Source organism: Salvia miltiorrhiza, chromosome 6, assembly GCF_028751815.1.
Source record: "Salvia miltiorrhiza cultivar Shanhuang (shh) chromosome 6, IMPLAD_Smil_shh, whole genome shotgun sequence".
NCBI classification, from domain to species: domain Eukaryota; kingdom Viridiplantae; phylum Streptophyta; class Magnoliopsida; order Lamiales; family Lamiaceae; genus Salvia; species Salvia miltiorrhiza.
Window position 1 is genome coordinate 12,598,519 of NC_080392.1, and position 19,068 is coordinate 12,617,586.

At 38.2% G+C, this 19,068-nt stretch overlaps 1 protein-coding gene across 1 annotated transcript; it reads right to left on the reverse strand.

The window, feature by feature from the left end:
- Positions 1–203: 203 nt before the first annotated feature.
- On the reverse strand, positions 204–3,750 carry LOC130988738 (phosphate transporter PHO1 homolog 9-like). Its single transcript, XM_057912679.1, has 11 exons — positions 2,821–3,750; positions 2,641–2,689; positions 2,487–2,558; positions 2,148–2,398; positions 1,814–2,072; positions 1,622–1,726; positions 1,470–1,514; positions 1,200–1,349; positions 825–1,118; positions 597–733; positions 204–490 (listed from the first exon to the last, which is right to left on the reverse strand). Exons 1-11 carry the CDS (start codon positions 3,549–3,551, stop codon positions 385–387), a joined length of 2,199 nt encoding a protein of 732 aa, XP_057768662.1. The 5' UTR covers positions 3,552–3,750; the 3' UTR covers positions 204–384.
- Positions 3,751–19,068: the final 15,318 nt, after the last annotated feature.

The following is a 19,068-nucleotide window of genomic DNA, read 5'->3' on the forward strand; positions in this document are numbered from 1 at the left end:
AAAATAAGAGGGGGTGGAGGAGTTTAGATTTCGAAGCTTATTTTCTCAGTTTATTAGTCGGTGAGGATTTTTTTGCCAAACACTTCTCAAGAAGACCCACTAATATTTCTGATTTTGGCATTGCGATACATATATGGGTGGTGAACTATGCTCGATCACAAAAAATTGTATTCAAAATGACCAGTGAGTTAAGTCTCATTGAATAGTACTAAAATCTGGTGAATATTTATTGGTATTGGTAAACCTTTCGAGGACTCATGATGATTGATATTAGATTTAGGTCAATCACACTAGAAAAAATTATCTACACATATTGTAAATGCTATCCTTCACACTCTTGTCACAAAACTTAAAAGACATATCTCTAAATACAAGAACAAAATTTCATAAATCATGTCTCCTAACTGACTCTTGTTCATAGTAGAATGGCATAGGTATGGACTTGAATGCCCTATAATTTTCCACGTTGCTGAAGTGCTCATTCTCCAACCTGTACAAATGATGTCCATTAATGGTAGAAAGAAACATTGTTTTTTATGTGTTTCGTGTGTGAGCCTACGAGTAGAGTGATTAATGTTTGAGGCCAAGGAACGTACCTGAAGAAGTTCCAAATGCCACGACGAAGTATCTCCAAGCATGCAACGACAGAGACCATGGCATTTCTGTGGAGAAATGGGAGATGGAAATCAAGAACCAGCTGCATCCATACAAGTCTCAGAAGTATGTTGAGCACCTGCAGTTTCATGTCAAACACTCTCTGTAAGTGCTGCTATTCGTAGACGAAGCAACGAGATTGAGGGAGTTGAAAGAGAGAGACTACTCACTATAGCTACTACATATACAGCTTTGTTTGATATCAGAAGCTTATCTCTGAGCCATCTGTTCTTGGCTTTCTTTCGCAGGAGACCCCAATCCACTATGATATCCCAATACGTGTTGTAGATGGTCGTGATTCCTGAGGTTGCTGCAGCCATGATCCTCCAAAACGCCGATGGATTGCCATTTTGTGCAGTGATATCATACACTGACCTCATCACCAGAGCCACAACTGTTGACAAATACTTTAGGCCGTTGAGGCCCTGCATGGCGTTTTTCTCCTCAAACACACGACGGAGGCACTGAAGTTCATCCGAGCAGCAAAGATTTCAGTTGAGAAGATTCAAATCGAAGATTTACATGATCAATGTAGCTCGAGTTACCTGAAGGAGGCGCAACCAGTATGGGATAACAGCTACGGCTATGTATAGAAACTTGTAAGTACTGTTGTTTGTGCACTCGCTCGATCTCTTTCTGAAGTCTCCCCATACATAGTAGCATATATAGAATTGCAGACTTCTGATGGCCTGAATCTGATGTACAAATGGAAACAGAATGTTACAGTTAATTAGGTATGAATTATGATCCTAATCTCTAGTGCTGTTTATTTAGCCTAACATTTTTGCATTTGGATGATATAGAAAACGCGGTACCTGGCTCGTCATCTGATCTGCCAAGAAGAAATCAATGAAAGTAACCTACAAAAAGGCAGCCAGAATTCAGATGGCAAAGAGGTAACAGTTTCTTTTAGTTTCAAAAAGGAAATAGAAATCCTTCATTTCTATGTTTTCCTGTTTCTGCACACCTTGTAGAGAGGAGCGCAGATGCAGTGCCACGTTGAACGAATGAGGAAGAAACGACTGGAACGGTATATAACGTTGAAGGGACAAAACGTTATAGCAAGCACAACCTAAAATAGAAATAATTCACAGCATTAGTCTTCACCATTTGAGTGTTGTGTGGCAGATGTGATATGAAAGAGCAGCTCGTGACTCACAGTCACTAGGAAGAGCGGAAGCAGTTCAGTTAGTAATCGGAACTTCTCCGTCTCTAGATCCATATCCAAGTCGAGATGAGCGAGGACAGCAGCCAGGGTGAGTACAGAGAGCCCGGAGGCAACAAGCAAGACTTCTCTGAAGCCAAGTGATGTCCCTGGTTTGCAGCCGAATATAAAAGGGTAGTTCACTCTTAAACGCGTCCAGAAATAGGTGTTCGCGCCGTACATGATCATGTGTAGGACGATGTATCCAAACAAGCTACAGAGATCAAAGTTTATCAGCATTAATGAAGGAGATGTGGGAAGAGTGTGAAGATGTTTGAGAGGTGCATACCTATAGAGTGGGAATATGGTCTTCATATACTGCCTTCCTCCGTTGTGTTGCAGGAGATCACGAGCATGGACAGAGACGACGATAGCAGCAATCAGAGCTATGCAGCAGCCGGTGAATAGACCTAGGAGAAACGTTGCCCCGTGCCTCTCCCTTTTGGCTCCAGGTCTCAACACCTTCATCCCTTCTCTTCGGTTTCCATTGGCGAAGTGCTTGATAAACGATGCCTCTAGTTTTCCGATGAGTTTGTAAACCTAGCAAAACAGAAGATGGGGAACTCAGGGCCATGATACTATGTAGAATTCCTGAAACTGAATCTTTTCATGTTGCTGCACTGCAAACCTCGTCCGAGCTGCCAAGGGACGAGGTGTCCACTATTTGCAAGTAAGTTTTTGAAGCATTCCTTGAAGTTATCTGCAAATAATTCATGAATCTGAGTTAAACAAAATCAAGAAAAGTAACCAAAACTAGTTGATTGGAGAAGGTGAAACTTTACCTTGTCATATTTCTTCATAATCTTGGAGAAGGCAAGCATATTCAAGAAACTGCAACATCAATTCATGCAGCTTCTGTTAGTCATGTTACAGCTAGCATCACTTTTTCAAAAAAACTGAATGTGTATTCCATCCTCAAAATAGAAAGTTATATATATGTATATATAGGAGAGTTGTGCGACCTGTAGCTCTTGAGAAGGCGAAGCTGCTGGTGAAACTCGACGAAGGCCTTGCGCATCTTCTTCTCGGCCCTGCGCAGCTCGTCCTTGCTGAACGACAGCTCGAGCTTGGAGCTCATGACGACGTTCTTGAGGGTGGAGACGGGGGTATCAGGATCAACATTGATCTTCACATGCTCCAAAAGTTGCAGAGGTGCAGGCCTCAAACTCTCCTTCTGCTCACTAATCTCACCTACTTGTTGAATCACATCCATATCAGCAGCAAGGCTGGTTCTTGCAGAAACAGCAGGCGGCGTTAGGTGGGGCTTCTGGACTCTGATCCTCAAAGCAATGAGAGCATCCATCTGTTGGGTGAGCTGTGCGGCGGCGTCCTTGACCCCTTGAAGCTTCCCCTCGTGGAAGGCCCTCACCTTGTCGAACTCGAGGTCGAGCTTCTTGAAGAAGTGGAGCTCGTGCTCGGCGCCTTCCTCGGAGAGCCTGGTGAGCAAGGCCTGGTAATGGGTGGTGTGTGGGATCATCACAGACTCTTCCTCTCTGGTCCTGGGCGAGCTCCACCCGGTTAGGCCGCTGAAGGCCCTGTGCAAGGCCGACCTCCGCCGAGTGAAGCCATTCTGCTGCTGCTGCTGCCGGAATTTGAGGATGGTTTTGAGGTGTTTCTTGAGGTGGGTGTAGTCCATGTATGCTCCCTGCCATTCTTGCACCATCTGCGAAGAGAACTCCTTTCCGAACTTCATCTTTCACTCTCAAGAATGTGTTTTCCCTCTTTCTCTACTTCATTCTTTTGGTGCTTTAAATGTGGCAACAACGAGTAGCTAGAATAAGACTGGGATTCAAATGTGGCTGCTGCTACCCAATAATTGTGTAGTGAAATTTTGGAGGGTATAATCTCCATATCCAGAAAGGATTAGGGACCACTTGTGCATTACGGTGACAGAGTTAAAAAGAAACCGAGTTTATGGTTGCATTGCATACTTTGCTATCAGTTGACGTTTGGATTCACCCACGGGGGGAAGGGGTCAAGTGGGCCACTGGTCCCGTTGAAATTTAAAGAAAAAAAAAGTTAATTAACTGTAAAATACTACCTCCGTCCCATTATAAATATCTCATTTGAACAAGAAGATTAAGAAATGGGTAAAAAATAGATGAAGTGGCTTGATGAAAATTATTTATTAAATATTAAATATAGAGAGAGAATATATTGCCGAAAAATGAATGAAACATCTCATTATGGAAAGTGGGGGGACATTTGTAATAGGACGGAGGGAGAAATAAATTTTTATTAAATTTAAATTTTATACACGAACTTTAAAAAGTGAACTTTTCTCATATTCTGATTTTGCATACAAAATTTAAAAAAACCGTGTACAAAATTTAAAAAGTAGCGTGGTAATTATTGAGCTTTCATTAAATTTTGATTTTACATACAAGCTTTAAAAAGTGACGCGGTAATTAACGAACCACTGATTTTACTATAAATTGAGATTCCTATCAAATTTACCACTGACATAGCTAATCGAATAATCTAATTTTGCATAATTTCGAATAGTGGTTGCGATGTGTCATCACATATGTTGTTTTATTCTATTGTCGATTATGTCACTTTAATTATTCAGCTAGCTATGTCAGCAACATTAAATTTGGCAGAAATCTCAATGATAGCAAAATCAAATTAAATTAATAGTTCAATAATTATCACGCTATATTTTAAATTTGTAAACAAAATCAGAATGTAATGAAAGTTCAGTAATTATCACGCTACCATTTAAAGTTTATATGCAAAAAATTTGACGAAAATTTAATATTTCACCGGCAATTAATCCAAAAAAATATTCTCTCTTTCCCACTATTAAAACTTGATTGGTATGATGGACGAAACAAAGAGGGAATAAAATAAAGGTAAGAATAAAATGAAGTTGAACATGATATTATAAATCTTGGTTGATTATTACACTATGTTTGATATGCTATTTAAATGAAATCGTTATTTATTTATATAAAATTATCATTTCATATCATTTTCCTCTCTCTCAAAACAATTTTAGATAGAGAAAAAATGTTAGAAAATGAAAATTTTAGAGAAAGAAATTTGAAAAGAGAAAAATTTATTTTTATAGATTTTCTTTTCTTTTCAAAGTTTAAGACTTGTGTATTTAAAATTTTCCCTCTTAAAATTTTCACCCTATAAATTTTTCTCTCAATAAATTTTCTTTCTTTATAGAGTTTTCTCTTTTACTCCCTCCGTCCCACGAATCTTGACACGTTTGGTTTTGGCACGAAAATTAAGGAATTGTAGATTAGTGTTTTAAGTGTGTAGGTAATAAAGTATAAAAATGATAAAGTAGGAGAGAGAAGGTAATAAAGTGATAAAGTAGGAGAGAGAGAATGTAATTAAGACCCCTTATTTTTGGACTAATTATTATCTTATATGAAAATGTGTCAAGATTCGTGGGACGGCCCAAAAAAGAATACGTGTCAAGATTCGTGGGACGGAGGAAGTACTTTTTTTCCCACACATTATCATTTTTTCTAAAAATTAGTGAATTTTTTCTTCACTCAACATATTATCTATCAAACATTTCTTAAAACTCATGTTATCCCTCAAGTGATACTCTCATACAAGACACAAGGAGTATAATTTTTTTTCATATAAATTATTATCAATTAAATAAAGAAAGTTAAAGATTGTGCTACGGTGAACTCAAACCTCATGACCTATGATGCACAGATTCTTCAAAAAATAGCACAGTGCAGTATCGAATACGCGTAGGGTGCGGGTGCGATTCGCACGGGATTCGCCAGGTGGCGAATCCCCTCAAAAAAAAAAAGAAGGGATTCACGAATCCGATTCGCGCACCCACAAATAGGGTGCGTTTAGGGTGCGTTTTGGGCTATTTTGCAATTTTTTCAATTATTTTTGGATTTTTTTTGCAATTTTTTCAATTATTTTTTGGGCTTTTTTATAATTTTTGAGTTATATTTACATGCAATTTGAAACTTTTACATGCAATTTATTGAAATTTTTACTTTACTTATATTTGCAATGCGATTTTTTTTTTCATTATTTTTGGGCTCTTTTGCAATTTTTGAAGAACTTCATTATTGAAACTTTTACTTTAACTTATATTTGCAATGCAATATTTAATTTGTGAATGTTCTTTTCTTTTTTCAATTTGATTGGTCACATATAATAAAAAAATATATAAATATAACAGACGTATCCTTCACGAATCGCACCCTATAATTTTTGAAAATTCGTATCCCCGCATCCGAATCGTATCGCTCCCGCACCCGCCCCCTCGCACCTATGCAACATAGCTCATGACCTTTAGTTATAGGCAATAACCACTTTATCGCTAGGCCAACACACGCACACTAAATTTTATACTTATTTCGTCTCAATTTAATAGGCCAAAAGGCTTGGACACATAAGTTAAGAAACAAATAGTTTATAATAAATTTGAGATTTAAAAAAAAAATAGTAACTTTTTTTAGGGTATATTTGTCTAAAAAGTAGAAGAGAGAAATTAAGATATTATTTTTTAAATAAAATCAGAGATAATTATGTGTAGATCATAATAACATTTGATGCAAATAATGAATTATGTAAAAATATTTGTTACTATACATTAATTATTAATCTTAAGAAATGATCTATTAAAATGAGATATTCAAATAAAAAAATATGATTTATTGAATATTATGAGATATTCAAATAAGAGAAAATATTAGATTAAATTGAGGTTTATTATAAAGTGAAAAAGAAAAAACATCCCTTGAAAGCACAAGATGCAGACTAAGGGCACAAAACTTAAAAAGCAAAGGAGAACAACTCAAAAAGGAAAGTCAGGATCATTATCCAAATCATCCGACCAACGCCTATGGACGACATTATTCATTGCAATCATACTAGGCCTATTGGTGACGTCAACCACAAACTCCATCGGTTTGTTACCCATTTCTTCCACATTCCTGAGACGACTTTTAATACAACCTTCCGGAATTGCATGTATAGGCTCTCGTCCCTTTACCGAGCCCTTTGGACGACCACGTCCGCGCTTCTGCTCCGAGAGCAACTGCATCCCCTGATTAACTTGCTCCTCTAACCTAATAATACGACTCGCCATGTCATCCGGAGAAGAAATGGATTTATTATCAAAATCAACTTCCTTAATCGGCGAATTAACCCGCTGGCTCGCTGAATCTTCTGCCCTAACTACCGGTTGTTGCTCTACCACAGCTCCACTATTCGTTCCAGAATCCAACTCCAAAGTTCCCTCTACATTCGAGCCCTCCTTATCACTAGCCTTGTCCGTGTGAGGCGACCCATCATTTTCTTCCTCATGTAAAGGGTCTGCTTCATAATTGGAGTCCGCAATGATAGTCTCCTCCACTTCCTCTTCCTCATCCTCATCTAGCGCTTGATATCGGTTAGCATCCCCCGCCAGAGGGAGATCATTTTTCTTAAAAGGTGCCGCGTCTAGAAGATCAAGACCTGATAGAGGTTTAAGAATATCAACTTTGGGCTGCCATGCAGGAGTCGGACCCTCTCCCTTATCAAGATTCTTCACAACCACAGCAGGAGGCTCAGTGATCTTTCGCTTGCTCGTGGCCCTATCAGCTCTCCGGCATTTATCCGTTGAATGACCTGTAAGTTTACAACGCGAGCAAAAAAGAGGCATAGATTCAAAACCAAACTCAATGTAGAACGATCTATCACCGTCATCAATGTACATCGAGTTGAGAATAGGCAAAGCCATGTCAAGTTCCACCAAAACCCGCGCAAAGTGTCCCACATGACCAGTTGCGGAGGCATTATCAATTCGCATAGGATGACCAAGCACACGACCTATACCAGCAATAATCACCGGAGTCCATAACTCCACAGGGAGATAATATATCCGAACCCATACCTGAGCCAGAGACGACACTTCCTTATACGAGAAAATATGTGAAAAAAAAGAGAGTACATGTTTTGACACCAATAATCCTTACTTTCGTACAATTTTTTTTTATATATACTTCGTTCGTCCCATAAAAGCATGCATAGTTTGGATTGACACAAGTTTTAAGAAATCTTATAAACTGTAGTGTGAGTGGAAAAAGAGTCTCACATTAATTGTGATGTTTAGTGGGAGAATTATTATTATAAATGAGTTATGCATATTTTTATGGAATAGGTAGAAAAAAGAAAATTATGTATATTTTTATAAAACGAATGAAATATAAGTAAATAAAGAAATTTCAAATCCAAAACTTACATATTGAACATTAACCTTGTGCGTTGCGCAGCTGCATTCTGTATGGAAACAAAGTAGTTTGTCTAAATTTGACTTCTTTACAAAGAAAGCTGAGTAAAGGTGCAACAATTAATTTCATTATGCACATATATCATATAAAATATTGAGAAAAATCAAGTGGCATTTATGTCCAAAGTAAGGGAGGGCCAAAGTGTCGTTTCTCAGAATAATGTTTCGTCATTATCAGCAGGAGGAAAGAAAAATGTTGCCAGTACAATATAAATAAATCAATGAAAAAAGATATCTTCTAAAACAAAGAAGTGATATTGGCTGCGAAAATTTAATGAATGAGACTAGGTTGTAAATTCGATTTTCGAGTTCCATTTTTTGTTAAAATCGAATTAAATAGAATTTATATTTAATTTTTTATATATGAAAAATAATTCGAACTAAATAAATTGAATAAATCAAATCGAATTAATCGAAACTTTTAGAATTATAACATAATCAAATCGAAAACTCTAAATAATCCAATACAATTAGAAAAAATGAAAAAGAATTTAAAACCTAAAAAAAAGTGAAATTATACTGTAGTATTTTTTATTACCTGAATTATCAAAATGAAATGTCATTAGGGTTAGAAAATTAATATTATATATAATTAAATATATATATATATATATACACATACATACATGACTATTATAAATATTATACTTTCTTCTTCCATAAAAAATGTAATGTGAAATAGATGGCACATGTTTTAATTAATAAAATGGTTGAGAGATGTATTTTTTAGTGTAAAAGGAGTCTTACCAAAAGTAGTCATTCTTGTTCTTTTTGGGGTGTTCCAATAAAAACGGTGCATTTCCTTTTATAGAATAATAAGAGGCACTAACTAATTAATTAAGAGCTTAATTAACACAATTAAATACACGCTTATTTATTTTTTTAAGTAACCCAATAATCACTCTCTCTCTCCAATCTTTCTCTCTCTTCCTTCTAGACATGGCCAAAAGAATCGGAACCGTGAATCGGACCGAACCAGCACGGTTCTGGAACCGGAACCGTGAGAGACGATTCAGAACCGGAATCGAAATCGGCTCCATGCGGTTTGGTTACGGTTCTGCTTTTGAGAACCGCCGGTTCCCGGTTTCGAATCGGAACCGAAACCGTGAACCGCATCGGAACCGCATTAGAACTGAAACCGTGCGGAATCGACTGGAACCGTCTGGACGTTGCAGGCTTTTTTTGCAGCTTTGGCAGCTATTTTGCTGCAAGCCTGCAAATATGTAGGGGGAGCGTCTGCATTGCAGACGTGAATTTGAAATTCAAATTCAAATGTTAAATTCACCTCAAATTCATCTCAAATTCACCTCAACATCTTCCTATAAATACACCCTTAATTCCCTTCATTTTCCTCACACCATTTATCATCTCTTCACTCTTTCTCAGCAATTCTCTCTACAAAAACACTCTCTATATATTACTCTCTTTCTCTCCATATTACTCTCTGCATTCTCTTTCTCTCTATATTACTCTCTTTCTCTCTACAAATACTCTCTTTATTACTCTCTATGCATTCTCTCTACTACTCTTCTTCCTTCTTTCATTTATTATCCTCACTACAAAAATGGCTGCTTTCGGTTCCGGCTCTGGTCGTAGTGGTGGCAAGGGAAAAATACTCGTTGACTACACTGCTACCATTGGAAATAAACTCCACGCCCCTCGTTGTCAACGTGGGGTTGTTATTCAAGATAATCCCGACGAATCAATCTATCTTGGGAGTGAGGATCCTACTTCTCAATTCCGAAGGGTGCCCAATCACCATGAACGTGAAGAAATGGAGGAGGCACAAATCTGTGGCGATGCAGAAATGGCGGAGCACCTTGCTCAACAACAATCCGATGAAGAAATTCCATCCACATACCAAACTGAACAAGCCGATGCCGATGCCATCGATTTGGATGACGAGATGGACGAGGTGGGACCGCTCCGACCTAGACGATCGACAACGAGCAAGAAGGAACGAGCTCCGCGGTCCAACGTCTTCATGGTGTACTTAAAAAAAGTACAAGTGAAAGACCTCGAAATCGGCGAAACTGTCACGAAGGCCATGTGCAACATTTGTGGCAAATCTTACGTTTTCAATGCGGGCAATGGTTATGACACCTACAACAAGCATATAAAAAATGTGCATCCTCCCACCAAAGGCAAAGGTAAACAAACGCAACTCACCTCTACCCTCGGCGAGCAAGGTACGCCCGAAATCTCTCTTTATAAGTTTAACGATATTGTTGTTATGGAAGTTATGGCTAAATTTGTTAGTACCGAATCTCTTGCTTTTCAATTTGCCGATAGCATGAATTTTGAAAATGCCATGAAATTAGCATATAATCCCTTAGCTAAAAGAATCCCACGTACAACTATGACTAGAACCATAGTTAAATTAGCTAGAAGATATAAAATACAATTGCGTAATATTTTGACTACTTTATCACATAGAGTTTCTATGTGCTCCAATATTTGGACATGTGCATTTCAACATAATTCTTACATGGGTATGATTGTTCATTGGGTCGATTTGCAATGAAATTTGAACAAACGTGTTATTGCTTTCAAAAAACTCAACTGTGCTCATACCGCCGAAAATATTGCTCTTAATATCTTGAAAATTTTGCAACAGCTCAAGATTATTGAAAAAGTATTTTCAATTAGTTTTGACAATGCAAGTGTCAATACCGCTAGTGTGCCTTCTTTAATTTGTGCATGTAATCCTTCTCTACAAGGTAAGTATTTTCATACTCGTTGCATTGCTCATATCTTAAATTTGTGTGTTCAAGAATTAAGATGGCCTTAAGGCTTTGGATAAATCAATAAAACCAATTAGGCAAGCTGTTGAAATGTTACGTGATAAGCAAAAATTACATAGGTCATGGCTAAAATTTTGTAAAGCTCAAACTGGACGAAGCAAGTATTTTAACATAGACGTGTGCACTAGGTGGAATTCAACATATGAAATGTTGAATTCAACATACAAATTTAATGATTTATTAGTAAATTTTTTTACAAGTGTAGTGAGTTCTATGATTTTATTGTCATCTTATTGGGATGATTGTTATGATCTTGTGTAATTACTTAAAGTTTTTGAGGCGCTACTAAAGATTTATCGGGTGTCTATTATCCTACTTGCTCACGTGTTCTTGTTCATTGTACAATGATTATGGCTCAATTAAGTCTTTGTAGTAGTAAAGAAAAGTTACAAAGATCCGTTACTTTTATGGTTTGAAAAGGTTAAAATATTTTAAATAAATTCCTAACGTTTTTTTAATTGCAAAATATTTAGACCCGTCTTTCAAATACGAAGGTGTTTGTGGCCTTTTAGAAATTTATTATCAATTTTTTCAAGATATAACCTATAGCGAGGGTGTTACTTATGAAGCTTTGGATATGCCAAACTTTATGAATATCAAAAGTAGTCTTTATTGTGATTTACAAATGCTTTTTCAAGATTTTACATCAAAATATGATGCAAATATTTCTCGAAAACAAACTGTTAGGAGTATCGGGTCTTCCTCTTATGGATTTGACACTAGTACTCAAGCGGGTCAAATGCTTCAAAAAAAAATTTGCCAACAAAGGTCATAGTAGTAGTCAAACACAATTTTCTGAATTAGAAGAATACCTTAGGGAGCCAAAAGGAGGGGAATTGCTTAATGCAGGGCCAAATGACATGGACGTGTTGAATTGGTGGTCAATTAAGCAAAGCGAATACCCCATCCTTGCAATCATGGCGAAAGAGATCTTTTCTGTCCTCGCATCAACTATAGCGGTCGAGCAAGCTTTTCGCGAAACGGGATACATGCTCGATGAATGAAGATCCCAAATGACACCGCATAATCTTGAAGCCCAACTATTGCTCAAAGATCATACATTAGCTTAAGCAAGAGAACAAGAAAATAAATAGGATGATTTGTTTGTAGAGTACCCCATATCCACGACCGAAGGCGACACCACCGATGCGAGCGAGTCATCTCAATGCACCGAAGGTGAAGACTTTGACGATGACTTCGACTTCGACATGTAGAAGACTTCATGATTATGCGGTGTCACCAAAGGTAAGACGAAGGCAAGAGAACTACGAGGACTTTCATTCATTCGGGATACTTAGGCAACTTAATTATAACTTAAATGTTATAATTAAGCTCAAGTCCTATTTCCTTTATTTCTTTTTTCCCCCAAATTACAAGTTGTAAATTAAGAGTTGTAATTTTATTTTAGCATCCAAAAGTTGTAAGTTGTAAATTATATTAATAAGAGTTGTTATGTGCAACTTTGTAACTTAAATTGTATTTGTAAGAATTGTAATTTATAAGTTCAATATTGAAATAAAGTAATTATGCAATTTACATTTTGTTGTGTCTTTTATTTTATTAAAGCATATTTTATTTTATCAAAGCATATTTCATTTAATTAAAGCATAATTAAAGTATATGTTATTTGAATACATAAAAAAAATTGAATCACAGTTCGAACCGGAACCGGCGGTTCGGAACCGGAACTGAAACTACCGGTTCATGGTTCAGAACCGGAACCATCAAGGTTACGGGTCCGATTCTCGTATTCAGAACCGTGGAACCGGCGGTTCCGATTCGGTTCGAACGAACCGAACCGGAAACCGGACCGTGGCCACCTCTATTCCTTTCCCATTCTCGTCTCTCTCCCTCTCAAACACTCACACACGATTGCAATGCCTAAACACAACGGCGTCTTCCTCGTCGGCGTCGCCGCCATCTTCGATTGTCACCGACGTCACCCTCATTTCACAGATCGACGGAACCTCGTGTGCCGCCTCCTTCCTTGGCCTGGCGTTGCCGCCGCTCCTACCCGCTCCAGGCGCGCCTACTCTCATCTCTCTTCGGACACATCACAAGCCTACCGCCACCGCTGCCCGCATTTTAAGCGGTAACGCCGCCTCCCTCATTTCCCAAACCCTAGGTTCCAAGATCCTCCTGCTACCAAATGGCAACATTAAATCCGTCGTCGCCGCCGTTACTGGGGAAGATAAACGATTTTCCGTCTGTTCCTATCGGTACGAGCCCCACATTTATCTCCTTCCCCCCCACCCAAAATCCGTTGCAAACAATGGCCGCGCCGCCCAGCTTATTATTGCCAAATTAGGGTTTGAAGTAATCCCCCTTCGGTCACCCGTCGCTGTATAGATTGGGTTGGAGAGGAGGCTGCCGGATTTCTCGGTGGCCACCACGCGAATTATGGCTTTGTCGAATAAGCTTTTAGGGAAGGGGTGGAGGGAAAGAAGGGGATGAAGACGATTCAGGGGGGGTGTTTATTTGGGTATTTTTTTAATTAATTATAATTTTATTAGGGCAAAGGTGCAGATTGGTCCTTGAACTCGACCCCCCTAGAGCGTTTACCCCCTCATACTCGGTCAAGGCGTGTTGACCTCCCTGAACTCCTGAGAAAAAGGTGCAACTAAACCTACGAGTTTAACGGCGGTTTAAGGCCGTTAAACGATTTTTTTTTATTTTTTTAAATTTTCTGGTCATCTTTTCCGGCTGGTTTCCTTCAATTTTCTGGCCAGAACCACCGGCTCGGACGACCAAGAATGGAGTGCCACCGCCGCCGCTCGCCTCCCCCTCATCCCTCTGTCGCGTTTCCGGCAAAGGATCTGTCCTCCCTCTCTCTCTCGCATCTCCGACAGCGGACGATGCTCTTCTCCACCTCCTATTTTTTCTCCCCTTTCATCTCCTCCGGTGACACCCCCGTAGCCACCGCCCCTGCTCCACCACCGCTACCGCCTCCTCCACCTTGAACGCGCTGAACTTCTCCAGCACCACGTCCAGCTCCCTCACCTTCCCTTCCTGCCCATTCGCGGCAATCGCCAATCCGTATTTAGCTTGCAAATGCTCGAGCTACGAGTTTATATTAAACCTGTCGCTCGCTTACACCGGTCAGAGCCTTAAAAATTGGATTCCATCAGATTTAAATAAAGGTAAGCTTCAAAGAAAGAGATTGGAGATAATAATTGTGGAAAGACAGAGAAAAAAAAACTAGGGTTTCAGTAAGGATTTAAATTGATTTACCTGCATATTGAACATTTTTAGATTGAGCGATATGGTTTCAGAAGCGGTGTCGCGCTCAGAGAGAAGGCAGAGGAGAAGGTGTCGCGCTCAGAGAGAAGGTGGAAGAGAAGACCAGCGGCAGCGCGGATGTTGCAGGAGGGCGGCGCGATATGTTCTAACTTGCAAGAGGGGTGATTGGGGGCGAGGTGTGTTGAAAGAGGGAGGGAGGCGTAGCCTGTTGCTGCGATTGAAGGCGGCAATAGCCCAGATTTTGGCGCCCAGAAGATTTGGGAGAGAGAGAACCGCAAAAAAAAAAAAAAAAGTTTAACGGCGTTTAACAGCAGTTAAACGCGGGGGGCAATCTGCACCCTTGTTTCAGGAGTTCAGGGAGGTCAACGCGCCTTGATCGAGTATGGGGGGATAAACCCTCTAGGGGGTGTAGTTTAGGGGGCAATCTGCACCTTTGCCCTTTAAAAAAAATCATTTACCACATATATAAACTAATTAAAAAAACTGGAAAAGTATAAAAAAATAAATTTAATAAATAAAATAGAAAAAAAAATATAAGTATAATAAATTAAAATTTTAGTTTTAAATTTAATATAAAATCATTAATTATTACATATTCAATTAAGGATAAAATTAAAAGCACACTTAAACCCCTAAACACTAGCTCCTTAAATCCTGTCCCGAAAAGAAATGCACCTCTTAAGTTGGGACGGAGGGAGTATATTTTTTGTAGATAAACGAAAGTAGTAATAAAACAATAATCTTCGTGGACAGAGAGAGTATATAATATAATTCGATTTTCGCTTTTGTTCGATTGTAGAAAAATCAAACCAAATAGAAAAATTAATTAAAAATAAAATAAAATCGAACGAAACCAAAAATTGAAAAAAATGAACCGTATTTTAATATTGTATTTTAATATTTTGATTTGGACCGATTTAGTTATTCAATTTTAGATATTTTGTTCACCTCTAAAGAACACACTGTAATTTAAGATGGTTAAAATAAAAAATTTAATAATGTACGCATCAAAATATGTATATATACATTTCTCCAAATATGAATAGGACATCTATTTATATTAATCTCGATAGCTGCCAAGACAACCACCTTTGAAATGACATAAATACTTGCCCGTTTAGGTAATATTAATAATTTTTTATTTTTTTTTTCTGGAAAATAGGAAATAACATTATTTGACAAAGTAGTCGAACTAGGCCAAGTCAGTTTTCATAGAAATCCAGCCCATGAATGGCAGTCAAATTTGGTCTCCAGCCATTCAGTTGTAAACATTAATTATCACCATCACTGATAGAGATGTCAATGCAGCCCGAAATTCGTGGGCCGACCCGAATAATCCGACAAAATTAGAGGGTTAGAGTTGAAAAATCGCAATCCGAAAAAATTTCCAGCCCGATTAGCCCGCACCCGACTAACCCGGAATCCGATAGGGCTAGCCCGAAAACCCGATGGGCTGGCCCAGTGGGCTGACGGAATTGTGACTGATGCATCCAATTACAACTTCTGCTATGTTTAGATCTATGGTATTTGCTTAAATATATATATGTAGCCTCATTAAAAAAAGTGAAATTAATTAGTTAGAATATATGTGTGTGTGTGTGTGCAATCTCATTAAAAAAAGTGAAATTAATTACGGATTTTTTGTAGAAATTGATTAATAGTATCTCATTAGTTAGAAATTAATTATTAGTATCTCATTTTAAAGTGATAACAATTTTTTTTTCTGTCAATGAGACGTGCATGGCAAATCCACTAATTATTCAGTAATAATCCAAATTGATTCTAGTGCATTGATACATGTTAAATTTTACTATCTCATTTTAATATAATTTTGTTTATGTAATCTTGAATATCTTATATTTTTGCATTTCATGCTTTGCTATATAATTTATATCTTTAATATCTAAGTATATTTTATACATTATACATTAGATCATTAGGAATAATAAAATACAAATGATAATTTTATTTTTACGCCTTTAACCTGATTAGCCCCATGGGCTAGCCCGAAACCCGAAAATTTAGGGTTAGGGTTGAAGATTTACAACCCGAAAAAATCTCCAACCCGATTAGCTCACACCCGACTAACCCGGAACCCGATAGAACTAGCCCGAAAATTCGGTGGGCTGGCCCGATTGACATCCCTAATCACTGACCAAATGCAAGTATTTGATTTTTTCTTAAAACACGTATAATCGATTTAAGGGCGCGCACTTCTAGAATGAAATATTATTCTAGATTTACCTCTAATAAATATACTACAAGTATGATAAAAGTCATATTTTGGCGCATGTCAAATATGATTGGAAATTTGGAGCATGCGTCCAAAAAAATATCACTAAAAGAAAAGATTTAGCAAGTATGTCTTTTCAAAAAAAACAAAGAGTATTTCTTGACCTTCAAACACTAAAGCTCGGTTAAGAAAAAAGTATACATTCGGTCTCCTATATAAAACGGGTTTGAGCAAGGGTAGAGCGCAGGTCGGGTAGGAGCTGGAAGCAAATAAGTACAACTTCTCCGCTCCACCAATCACACTGTCGCCGTGCCCTTCGCTACGGCCGTGCCGCCTTACCTTTTTGCCCGTGCGCCAGTGCCGCCTCTCCTTCCAACTAATGCATTTCTACTACGCGCCCGTGTCGCCTCTCCTTCCAACAGATGCGCCCTCTGCACCGCGCCGGTGCTGCTGCTCTGCCAGCCACCTATTAGAGCACGCTCAGCTCCGTGCACGTGCTCTCAACCACTCCTCTCCTGCCACGTGAAAGGTTGGATTGGCCCGTTTCTTAGGTGAGACCGGTCTCACCCAAGACATACTCAAGAAAAAAATAAATTACTTGAGTAGTAATTTGGTCCTTTCAACTTCTTAAAATTTGGTCCTTTACGTCTGCAAAAATAGTAAATGCAAACTTTATTACTCTTATCCTTCCCATTAAAGATGACTTACTTGTTTTTCGATGCAGAGATTGAGGAGAAGATATAAATTGGACAAAAGTGGTAGGGTCCACATCTTTCCAAGAGTTAAATATTGTCTTTTGCAACAATCCCAAATGAAAAATCAGTAATCTTTAATGGGATGGAGGGAGTATTTTATTTGAATTATTCGCTCTTCAAATCTTAATTACAAATACAACTTAGTTACCGAATTAGTGACGTCCAAGGCTAACCCGAATCGGGTGAACCCGGCCCATGGTCAATGGTCTGGGCTCGAAATCATTGACAACGGGCCAAAATCGGAAACGAAACCAAAATCGAAACTGCCAAAACACCTGATCCAGTTACAGGCCCAAAATTTTGAAACCAAAAATCGGCAGTTAACCGCCAGGCCTGTAGGGTTGCATGGTGGCAGTGGGCAAAGCTAGAGGTGGCAGGCGTGGTAGTCAAGGCGGAAAATTGTCGGCTTTTGGCAGTTAACCGGCGGTTTTCGCTGGAAACTGGCCAAAATTGGCAATTTTCAAAGTAATCTATTTTTATATAATCAAGCCCAGATGGTCAAGTTGATGTCTAGCATTGGTGGTCGACATATGAGATGGACTTTTTCATTCTCTTCATCTTGGTCGAGCTAGCATTTAGCTTTGGTGGGCTCCTGTTGGGCGGAAGAAAAAGCATCATGGATACTTGAAAAATGAAAGCCACCATGTTGCTTGATTATGGTCCAAAGCCGACATAAGAGCTCAAGAGAACTAATGAGATCAAGTTGATAAGAGCCTAAATGATGAAGTCATCGAATCCAATAGATCCAATGCATATAGGTTTGATGATTAGGAATCGTGCTGAGCCGAATAGGTAAGTTAAGGTGAGAGAAATATGTGGGCTTTGATTCTTTATTATTCAATGAAGATATGTACGCCACTCTATTGGTTCGGAGGTGAGTATATACTGGTGTAGGGGGAATACACCAGTTAGCGAACGTTTTTTTCTCGTTTTCTTAGAGTGGTTGTGATTAATAGCTCAGCTAATAATGAGTCAACTGTGTTGATTTAGATTAGCAAGTTGACCGATGTCTGGAGCAAGTTGATCAAGCTAATGGATCAATTAGCAATCCTACTAACTGCTCAAAAGCTTATCAGTTGGACTGTTAATTAACTAATGTGCGGAATGTGGTGGTTGGTAAACTCGCTTTTAGAAAATCTTTTTATCTTAATTTTTCAGCTTAGCAAGATTCGGTTTAAAGGTCAGTCTGACAATATATGCTGCAGTTTACTACTTGTGCTGAGTGTGATTGTGATGTCAGTTTATAATGCAGTTAGCAAGATAAAAGCAGATTGAAATGTAAATGCAGAAAGTAAACAACACAATCAGTTTTACGTGGTATGGAGAAAATTCCTACGTCCACGGTCCTGGTTTATAGGAGAATCTCTTAACTTTAAACTCCTTGCTTTTATAGTTGCAAGTCCAACTTGACCAATTAATTCCATTAAACTGATCACACGGTTTATGCGGTCGTGACTGTTAAATACAATTTCCACGATTATAATACTGTATTTAGTACTTCAGTTTTTAGACTTCGCACTTAAAGCTTACTTGTTGATTTCCTTCTAACTCTAACACCTAATTTTTTACACAAGATAAAGGGTTTACATAGGGTTTTCCAACAAAGAGCACATTGTTACAAGAAGAACAACGAGTATGGTGGTGTTCTCAAATCTAGGCAAAAGATACTATAATAGTAGAGCCTAGAACTAAGAGTCTGTTTGTATACTAACCCTGAAAGAACAAATCATGTAATTCCAAGAATAGTTTGTAAACACGTTAGAATTTCCTTCTTCGAAATACGTTAAGTGCTTGAGAATAAGATTGAGAGATTGATTGCTTGAGAGGATTCAAATGTACAACGTTTCAATTTCGGTAGTCTTCTCGCTGGGATACCTCGAGGTACTTATAGACCGATCTCTAAATATTTATGT